Source organism: Buceros rhinoceros, unplaced genomic scaffold, assembly GCF_000710305.1.
Source record: "Buceros rhinoceros silvestris isolate BGI_N320 unplaced genomic scaffold, ASM71030v1 scaffold21515, whole genome shotgun sequence".
NCBI lineage: Eukaryota > Metazoa > Chordata > Aves > Bucerotiformes > Bucerotidae > Buceros > Buceros rhinoceros.
The window spans coordinates 14,272-25,374 of NW_010414951.1; the positions used below are offsets into that span (position 1 = coordinate 14,272).

General features: G+C 45.4%; 1 protein-coding gene across 1 annotated transcript in view; it reads right to left on the reverse strand.

Annotated features, from left to right (window-relative positions):
- The window catches only part of WDPCP (WD repeat containing planar cell polarity effector), a 98,478-nt gene that overhangs the window by 10,017 nt on the left and 77,358 nt on the right, over positions 1 to 11,103 (reverse strand). Inside the window, exon 14 of the mRNA XM_010137269.1 lies at positions 4,760 to 4,892. Within this exon, the coding sequence (XP_010135571.1) occupies positions 4,760 to 4,892 (133 nt within the window). The remainder of the gene's footprint in view (positions 1 to 4,759; positions 4,893 to 11,103) is intronic.

An 11,103-nucleotide genomic window follows, 5' to 3' on the forward strand; every position in this document is an offset into this window, starting at 1 on the left:
AAGTTTGCTTCCTGGTTAAAGAGGATTTCTGAAAAAAATTAACTGATGGTGGAAGAACAAAGAGAAGTGCCATCACGGTGATGAACATTTATTTTGTTTAATTGCATGAAACAGTGGCCGAAGAGTAAGAAATCCAATTTATTTTTCTTTAATGTGACCCCCGAGAGGGGATGCAGTGGGATAACTCTAATTCTCTCTCTTCTTACACTGACTTAATAACCAACATGGACGGACAGGAGATGCAGCCCGTCATGCTGTCACGCGGTTTTCTCTTCTAACGCTTCCTGAGGTCTGATCAGTGATGCTACAGATGCGAAACAGACAACCATGCTGCTGAGCCTAAATAAAACCTTGGAGAGAAATATAAATACGTGTAGTTTTAAATACATAAGCAACAGGAACATTCTATGATAAAAATCACCGTGATAATACACACTTCAGTGTTCTATCCTAATCACTTGTACTAAGGTAAGAGATCTCCTCATTAAAATAGCAGAGGTTATGCTCTGGGGGATGAGGACAAGGCAGATGGATAATAAGCTAAAAAACCCCCCTCTGACCCAGCTCCACACACATCCTGACACTACCAAAAAATGCGAGCTCCTTAAACACACAGTGTGTTGACTCTTAGGTGCCGAGCTCTGGCCCGGTCGCAGGCGCCCACCAGCTGACTCCTCCAGAAAAACGCTGTCCCACAGCAAGTCAGTCAGTGCCTTAGCGCGTTGCTGAGAGGATCGGTATGCTGCCTTGGTCCTCTGAATAACAGCATCCATACCTTCCGAAATAATTTTCCTCATCGACTGGGCACTAGAATAAGTTCTCAAATAAACAAAACCTTGAGATTATTTTATGAATCATTATTTTGGTTTCAGCCTTTTCTGTCCCTGACTCTGTCCCAGGTGACAGCTCTCCTTGCTAGGCAAAGGAGAAGATGAGGAGGAGTGTTAGCTGAAGTGTCCTGTTAATCACGCAGCCTGAAAACTGGGCTTCTGTCACACCTATGTGGATGTTAGACTCCCTGAAGGGCATCAGTAATGAGGTTTATTAAGTAAGCTAAACAGAAATGCCTTCTTCCAGTCCTCACAGGGCCCTTGTCCAGGGCTCCTGCCTAGGTGTAATTCCTGAGGTACTCCAAAGCAAAGGCTCTGTCAAAGTTGAAATACAAGAAGGAAGTCTGGGTATGTGCCGGAGAAGGACTTCCAGAAGCTTGGGTGACATAGAGATTTGGGACAGTACCTGGGTCTCACGAGGTGGTAGCATTAGAAACGCAGTAACGTAGGTCAATTGATTTCATGGGTTTGCTGTGACTAGCTGGTACAAAGACAGAAAGCCAAGGCAGACAACAAAAGACTCTGGGAAAGAAGAAAGAGCAGCTGTCAAGTACTCTTGCTGAACACCTGCAAAGTCTCATTGTAGTGTCTAACAGAGATGAGGGGAAGCACTGCTACCCAGAAGATGGTGGAGCCTGGGAGTGCTTGAATTCATGCAGGCCAAGTGCACGAGTGGTGCTACTGGCTTTGCGTGACTTGCAATTCACTTGTACAGATGAGGGCTGGGCTTTTTACTGCAAGATTAGTGACACTGAACACTGATGCTCAACTTGCAAAGAACAGACTGGTTTCAGGTTAGAAGGGAGCTCCGGAGGTGATCTGGCCCAAGGATCTTCTCCAAGCAGATTCAACTGTTCAGATAGATCCAACTTAGATGTTGCTTTGGCTCAGGTCCGCAACTCAGCGGGGACTCGTGCTGGTTAACAACAGAAATGAACCATCAGCAATGGTGAGCACCTGGAAGGTCCGAAAGAGAGCAACAGTACATTCCCTCACATGAAACTTGGAGCAACAGTCAGGAGTGCAGATCTGAGCTGACTCTTGTCACATCACCAGCAAGGACATTTGCTGTAGGAATGCCAACATGCAGGGGCTGAAGCAAACAAAAGCCAAAGACTAACCTTGCTCCCCGGACTAGAAATCAAGTCCTCAGAGACAACATCTCAAGGATTTAAATGATGCTGAGGAGGTAAATCAACAAGTTGCCTACAGTAATACACCTAAAGAAGCGTGGCTGAAGTGACCTGGCCAAGACGGGTCCAAGACAGACTGTGCATGGGGCTAGCAAACAGAAGAGCAGGAGTAAATCTATTCCAAAAAAGGAATTTTCTTCTTTCGTTTTTCTGGAGAGGAAAAACTTCCGAAGTAATCAGGAAATGATTCAGGATGTACATTTATCTCACTCGTGAGCAGAATACATAAACCCTAGTGTTAAACAGCACGAGGAATGGAGAAAGTCAACAATGAAACCAAAAATGACCAAGGTAACAAGCAATGAAGGGCCTTCACGGGAGAGGACGTGTCCTGGTTATCGATTTTGAGACTGCAGGTAGTGGTTGGAGACAGGGAAGAAGTGGACAGTGGATACGACAGATATGAATGTGTGATGCGGGAAATTGGTTAGAATAATGATGTTGCTACTAAGATGCTCAGCTGCGATTTCACAAACTTCACTTACTAGTTTTAGTAAGGTGTTGTTGGTGCCATTGTTTGAGTGAATTCACTGAGGCAGCAGAAAGCAAATAAGTTTTAATTTTAGCTTTCCACGTTGGATCAGTTTAAAGACATTTCCTCAAGTGCTGCGTAACCGTCTGCCCATTACGAACCACGCCAATGTCCTCTGCCAATGGCTCAGATGGCAGTGACTGCAGAACTGAGAAGGCCCCCGTTTACGTAGGCTCCTAACACTCAAAACCTTCCTTCCTTCACACAAATTTCCTCACATGAAGAAGCCTGATGCAGACTTGGCAACAGATGTATTATAGAAAACAAATGCTGTGAAACTAGAGGCAAAACACAAGCCACAGTCACTTGCTTGTGACCGCCTGTGGTTTGTTTAAGCCCAGGGAGGAGGTTATTGGAGTTACCTGTGCCGCAGCAGGTGACCTTCCCCGTCGGTGGTGGTGTCACAGGGAGTGCCTTTATAACTCAATTTGTGTTGGCAGCCTTCAAACGGCTGCAGCCAACTACAGGAGCTGTGAGAGCTTTTCTTTCACAGCTCTGCAAGAGGCCACCAAAAGCTCCGGCTTCTCCTGGGGCAGCTCAGCTGCAGCACCGTGTGTCAGTGGGCAGAGGAGCTGGTCGTGTGGGTGGGGAGCTTGCACTGTACTCACCAACACGGCAAGAGGCAAACAAAACTCCTCAGGAATCACAGCAACTGCAAGGAGTACTTGTGAGGCTCACCAACTGTTGGTGACCCACCTGGGCAAGCGCAAGTGAACACGGTCAAGCTGGGGAGCCCAGGAGCTGGAGCGAAGCTGAACTCTGCAATCTCCCTCCCAAGATGTCCGATGCAGGCAGAATGTGGGGCTGCCAGAGACGGGTGAGTCACAGCAACCTCCGAAAGGGAAGAGGTGAGCTGAAGGAAGGATTGCGTGTTTATACCGTGGGATCAGAGGCATGTTGGGATTAGTCTCTGCTCTAGAGCTCTGTTAAAGGAGTTCCTTTTATTGGAGCACTTGGGAAGTCCGATGTAGTCAATGCAGTCTCCAGCATGATCCTACCGTCTGTATTATGTGCCCGTATCAATATGGTGCCAAATTCATCTCAAAAGTTAAGACAGCATAATTGCGCACTGTATTTTTAAAAGCGGGCCCCATCTCCAAATCTAGGAGGTGTCTCTGAAAGCTTTACATAGTGTTCTGCATCCTAAAAGCTGTAGACTAGGCAGAAAAGGAATACTTCTCCGGTGGTGTCCAGCTGGTATAATGGACACTACACCTAACGCTGCGAAAGCTCAGTCTCTTCACGAGAGGAAAGGCAGGACGCTCTGTAACACGCAGATTTCCACAAGAAGAAAGAAATGTGTTTCCTGCCTACACAAAGAGTGTGCAGCACAGTTACGTACAAGCGGCCGCGGTGGTTTGTCAATGTGGAAGTACTGTACTTACCCTAGATTGGCTAAAACTGTTCCTACATATAGTAGGCATAGAAAATAAAAATCAGTGCATCTGTATTTGCACTGGGAACAGACAGTTGTTTCTTTTCCATGAAGAAAAATAAGAGACATAAATGCCTTTTAAATCTTGGCAGAAGGGCTGTTTCATTCTAGCTTGCCATCCGTTGCAAGGTGCTGTGCTCACTCACCAGCAACAAAAGCGTTGGAAAAAACCCCGGTCATCAGACCTGTAGTTTCTCTCATAACAGCTAAGTTCCAGGTTTTGACCAGCTCTGGGAGAAGGGCACTCTAAAGATCGCCCCAGGAATTTTGATCACAAGCTAGTGATGAGCTTACAGAAATCTGTAAAGATCGTGTTCGGTTTTTAAAAATGTTCTCTTTAGCACCTGGAACTGCTAATTCGCTGCAGTTCCGTCGCTGGATTTCTTCTCTTCTGCACATTCATCATCGAGGAAAGTTGCATTTCCCCACACGGTTTAATTTGAAAATGGTCGTGCTAGTGCATGGTAAATGCTTGTGAAGTGTCTAAGCTTCTGAAGATTCCTTTGTGCCCATGCCATGTCCTTCTGGCTTACGAGTTCTTCTTGGTTCCTGCTTTGTGTCTTGACGTTTTATTGTATTTACAGTCATGATGCAACTGAGGTTGTCAGGAAAGTTCAGAATATCAAACATACATTTCAAAAGTATTTTAGATAATCGTTCCTCATTCCCTCCTATTTTCTGTTACAGAAATACGGGATTTTCCTTGTTCTTATGAAACATCTTTGACAGAAACACAAGTTGCCCGTGTGCCCCCTCCTGTGCTGCTTACCTGCGGGAGCAGCTCTGTGCTGGTGGTTTGGCGGCTGGACCAGCAGCAGGTGGGTCGCGCTCTCTGTACGCTGAAGATGGGTCAATGAAAGCTTCGCGAGATGGGTCTTCTTCGTCTGACTGCCCCAGGAGTTCTGTTCAGACGAATCAAAATATGGTATCCGCCTTAATTAATTAAAAAACACCGGTCAAGTTGCCAACTGTACCGGTCAAGTTGCCTGAGATGTCAAGAAGGACAAGGGCCCTCTCTTGTAATGGATCAAAGCTCATGGAAAACCGTACGCTTATACTGCTGTCACCCTGGCTTTTCCCCTTGAAAATGAGGCCAGGTAGCTCACCACAAACAGCAATAACACGGCCAAGAAGGGACGGAGTGAGCGTGTGTTGCCTTTAGCTAGAAAGGAGGAAATGCCTTCTCTAAACTGTCAACTGCAGAAGGTCTGGCTGGCTGGAGAAGGCTGCTGCGTGCGACTATTTCACTGCTGCCGTACGCAGCAAAGTCTTACCAACCGGACCGTTCCCCACAAGGGTATGTGTAACTCCTTCCTTTAAAAATAAAGACTTTCCTTAGCTTTGTTTCAAAATATTTTGGTTCACAATCAAGACTTGAAGTCTTCAAGCAGGTGAAGGAGTGGCCTCCAATTCTCAAGTTCCAGTCTGAGCCATTTGGGGAAGGAAATTACCTGAAAATACCCAAATGGCTTAAAAATTTAGAGGAGGAATGCCATACTCTAGATGTGAGACTTAAAATAAACACAAAAACTAACCAAACCCCAGGCCAGCAGAGTTTGGATTAAGGAAAAAAAATCTTGTTACAGATAAAGACTTTAAAAGATTTTTCTCAAAATTGTAAGAACCTTTTGCCTTTTTTCTTTTTTAAGCCTGTTTTTCTTCCTTTGTTCTCTGCCTTCCCGGATCCTGTATAAACTAATCTGCACGATACCCATGGCAACACCATGGGCAGTGCGAAGAACATAATGCTCTTGCCGACTGCTAGTTTACATTTTGGCCGGAGACCCAGAACGCTCACCAGCTTCGTTGGGCAAATCTACTTGGAAGCGTTTCTGACTCTACGAGTCCTGAAAAGCTAATGCTGTCAGGTTGCTGAGGACTATTTCTACTCTTCATGATGCTTAAATATTATTAGCATCTGCGGTGGGAGCAAGGGTGAAGCGTGGCCATCAATTTGGCTTGCTCAGGTAGCTGATATTCTCCACCTGTGCTGCTGTTTCCCACCTGTGGAGCAGTGTGAGGAAAACCACCAACTAGGTCAGGGGCTGCACACCTCCAAGCACGCACACCACGTCATAACAAAGACAGGAGCTAAGCTGGCCCTGGTGCAGTATCTCCTCTACCTTGAACAAAAAATCCAAAGAGGAAAAAAAGGAGGCGAGTATAAAGGTTGATGAGCAATGCTGCTCGTCTAGGAAACTCCGCTCAAGGGCAAGTACGTTTCTTCGGAGGTCACTTCTTGGAGCCTGTCGCAGAGCAGCCAAGAGGAGAGGAGCAATACGGAGGACTCAGAAAGGTGCAGGCACTTTGGATAAGCATGAAGAAATCTGGGGAAGGGCTTAAACAGAACTCCTGTTGGGGTGTGTGTAGGCGAATCCCACTGCAGCTCTCGCGGGACAAACGCTGACAGCCTCTGCTTGGGAACACAGCTCTCCCTGCCACGCTTCCACCCGTGAATCAAGCCTGTGGTCCTCCCTCTTCGCTTGGCGTTAGCTTTCAAGCAGAGAAATGATAAAGCTTTTAGTTTTCTAAACGCCAAAGCTAAGATGTACGCTGTCATTTAAACTGGTGTAATTAATCTTTTTTCCCCTCCTTTTTTCTTATCCCACCTACTCAGTAATGCCTAAGGCTGACATAACTTACCCCTGAAAGTCAGAAACTTTCACCAAAACGTCCACGGCTTCTCCTTAGACATGAGTCCTGAGGCTGACCTAGCGCTGAGGAGCAGGAGCATTTCAGAACATAAAACCCTGAGAGGTGCCAAGAGAGGAGTATATATTGAGAAAGGAAACAAAACAGGGTTGGGTCAGCTTTACCCTGATCTCTTTCCATCATACTATTAATTGGTATTTTCTTGTACCCGCTGAGAAGCAGACCTGAATAAATCACAGCCCTCCCAAGTCCATCACTTCAGTGTAACTCACGCGTGTGCCCTGGGCGGGACCTCGCAGCTTTGTAGTGAGGAGTGAGCTACAATGTGGGTGTATCCAGCCCTCGTGCAATGTAAACGCTACGAGTGATGATAACCACGGCCACCGACTTCGACATTTTGCGCCGCGGATGCAGCACAGCTACATCTGGTTAAACAATGCTCCCGGATCCACAGGAACCTCGTGGAAACAGAGCAGTCTGTCATACGCAAGCACGCTTGCAGGCTAAATTGGGGGCGGAGGGGGGTTCTTAGCCACAGGAGTGCAAATAGATTTCTTTGCACATTCATATCTAAATTAAATATCTGAAACTGACCTCGAGTTACACAGATCGAACCTATTCTAGTCTGGGATACAGCTGCAGTGTTGCAGTAGAACATCAGATAGCATCAGATGCCAGAAGTGGTTGAAAGCCACAAACCCATCAGATACGAGCTCTAGAGTAAAGAAATAAATGTTTTTTGTTGTGGGACATCGGACGGTGTTCCCTGCGAGAAGTGCCATAGCAGGAAAAACAAATGCATAAGGAATACTGTTTAAACAACACAGCCCCTCCCAAACAAGAGGCAACACATCCCACATTTAATTAAAAAGAGAAGGGTTTTGTCAACAATGCCACAGAGCTGCGGAAGGGTGGTGGGCCTCCCATCTAGATGAGGGCTCTGGCTCGGGTTTGGTGCTTCATAAAGACTCGACTTTGCGCTAGCACTGCAGGTACCACAAATTGCACCTAAGATTTCGTATTCGGGCAATCTGGGATCTCTCTTTGGCTTATTGCACAATAAACTCACTGTTTTGAATTCTAAACTAGCATTTGCTTATCATGTTAGGATCTGGGGATTTGAATTTTAAAAACTCGAGAGTCGGTATCGCGGCTTACGCTGTTGTTTCACCATTAGTCATCGATCGGATGCAATAACGTGAATTATAGCGTGCTAAAACTCTTTCTCTACAAACCCCACTGTCAGGTTCAGTATCAGGATGATGTCGTACGCTCACAGCCAGCCCCAAGCACACTCTGCCTTTCCCAAGTTTGCCGATTGCTGCCATTGCCTCGTCTAGCGCCTGTCTGAAGCAGCCCAGTACCTTTCTTTAGAAGTCCCCCGGAAGTTTTCCTGTGTTTTAGTCAGCAGGATGCTCTCCACGCACCGTAGGCAGGTGATGGCATCTCATGCCTTACATTCATTATTTAACCGCATCTATTCTCTTTTGCCTGCAAATCAGCAGCTGTTTCTATTCTCCAGGTCCTCCACTGGACTTTCAGGGACAAAAATGCGTTTTAAAATGTGCAATCCCTCGGTAAAATGAAAATCTTCTTTTAATATTGTTTGCAAAATTGACAGCTGTACCTAACAGAAGCCATTAAATTATTCACAGAGGAGCGACTGCTCTGGTGAAAATACAGCCCTTTTGGGGCATGAAAAATAAACTAGTTGATAAGCGAGAGATAAGCCATTTGACTTATTCTTTGTGTGCCCGGCATGGTACGCAGAGCCAGCCCTGGACAATCTGCTGTTGACAGAGCAAACGCCATGTATGACCTCCTTAGGCAACAGGGACACAAGCAGCCTTCAAAACGCTGAAGCAAGCATTTAATCAGAACTCTTCATGCTGATCTCTGAAAAATTCAATAAGTTCAAAAAATGTAACTCCTTCTAAAGATAAAATACCTTTTTTTTTCTTCAGGAGGAGCAAATATATCCCAGAGAACTCCCAGTGAACCACACAGACTTCAGACACTCTGCTTTTTAATTTTTTTTTAAGAAAGAATTCAGTAGTAGAGTTTTCCTGAAAGAAACAAATCGAGGGTCTGAAGAAATGCAACTGGTTAAGCTCAAACCAGGACAGCTGTAAAACAGTGTAGTTCTCTAAAAGCCCAAACAATCGCACTTGTGTTTTAGGCATTTAAACGAATTCTTTTTTAACCTGAATAGCTATTTCCATGAGCATGAGTTCATATCTCCTTTTATCATGCATTAACTTCGTTTTAATTTTATTTTAACCTGTTGAAATCAAGCTCTCGGGCTTCTGTGAGGTGGGTGGGTTTTGTTTGGGTTTTGGTTTGGTTTTGTTTGTTGTCGGGTTTTTTTAGGCAAATAACTGCTGCAGGAGGTGTGAGATTGAGCATCACCTCCCACATTACCAAGTTGCTCCACCTTAACTTTACCCCAGGTTTCCTCGAACTACAGCAAGGTATTTCTAAAGCCACTGGGTAAAATTCTTCTGGTATCAAAACCAGTGGGAATTTCCATCGCTGACTTGAGTGTGGTCAGCTCTTTTTTTGGGGTACAACTGTTTCCTGAAAACGTCTTTCTAAATAAAGAGATTCTAATAAAATCATTTAGTTTCAACAAACTCCTGCAAGGAGACCACAGAGCTATAACTCCAAACTTCTCTGCTTCTTTTGGTCTAGTTTTCCAGAACTTCTTCTTTCTAGATTATTTTTGTGGTGTTTCATTAATTCCCAGTGCTGACGCTTTCACTTGACAAATATGAATTGTTGAAACACTGTTTTTCCAGCACTTTTACTCCTCATTGAGAAGCACTCTTGCTGCTGAGAGAGCTGAAAACAGGTACATTAAATCAGAATGTCTCCCATTCGTGTTGTAATTTAACAATTTGATACCGGAGAAGATAAGGCACTTCAATCACTACTAAGTAGAAGCAACCCTTAATCACAGCATAACATGTCATTATTTCTCTGGATGGATATTCAGCAGCAGCAAAACTGTTTCAGTGGGTGTGCCAGGAAATTTAACAATTAAAATAAAAGTTATGTGATAAAACTAAAGAAGCAGTCAACATGTATAAACAGCCCCTTATTTTTTTTTTTGTAGCGTAGACAGTTGTGTTTCTCTTAGCAGTCTGCTGCAGCTTGCAGTGAAGCCAGGCTTTCAAACTCCCTGCAGATGGGAACGCCAAGTCTTTACTAGCTCGAGCTGAGATTTCAATCTCTACTACTCATTTGCTCTGCTAGAATCTTAATCAAAATTAAGCTAACCACTATATAAGATGAATAGTTCGTTTTATATCTCCCTGGAGCCTAATTAATCAGGCTTCTTAGGAACTACCCTAGCAGTGCCAATATTATTTAACTTAAAAAAAAAAAAAGAAAAAGAAAAAGGCTGTGTCTCACAGGGTGATCCACATGCGGTAGTACCGAGCTGTGATGGGCCTCCAGCTAAGCAGGACTGAATAACCAAGGGTTTACATCAATTCCAGGTCCTTTCACTTCAAAGGCTTGACTAGTGTCTCAGCAATAGAGATCTTGCACCTCTAGATTTTATCGAGTTTCCCGAGCCACGTGAAGTTTGCCTCCCGATCTTGGCAGTGGGCAAGCGGCTCTCCTCGCGGCTGCTGATGCACATGACCGAGGTGGACTGCCCAGACACTAGATGAGCAACCTACGGCTGCTATTGCTCAGCAATTACAGCCAGCACCGGGAGGACATTCCTGGTAGCCTAGGCCTTTTCTTTGTTTGGCAAGTGTTTTTTTTTTTTTCTCTCTTTTTTCTTTCCTTTCCATTTTAAGTGACTATCTAGAACTACCTATTCTAGAGGAGCTGGGCAAAAGCTGCTGGTGAGCAGAGACATTCCCATCATCTGGGTTGAAGGCTGCAGCAGCGGAAACGTGGGAGTGTTCTCCAGAGCATCTCAGTGAGAGCATTCAGGGAAGACCTTATTTTTTTTCAGTGATGCTCTAGAGACTCTGCAGAGGCAAAAGCACCTCCAGCATTGCAAGCCTCAACCCACCATGGGGAAAGCAGGCGGCACTGCCGAACTTGCGTGTTCCTTCAGCTGCTCTTCATGACGTCTGTGTACAGGGCACACCCTCTGCTTGGCACTTCCAGCCCAAGGACCAAGCGTCTCTGCTCCTGGCTTCTGCCCCCCAGGCACCCAGAGCAGGGAGATGTGCCGGCCAGACAGGAGGCGGGTAGGCTCAGGGGAGAAGAAAACCATTTCAGGGGGTTAATTGAAAGAGAAATCCATCTGCAAACACAAGATGTAGAATGGAAGCCTGCGAATAAATGCTGCCAGCTGGAAGCTGGCCAAACTGATAAAGCAGAAAAGAAACGAGGGTTAAATCTTTTGGAGGCTGAAGGCTTGGAGTTCAAAGAGGAGCTCAAAGAAACTCCCAGCCACCAAGTCCACACAAAGAGACTCTAGGCAAACACCAGCCTTCA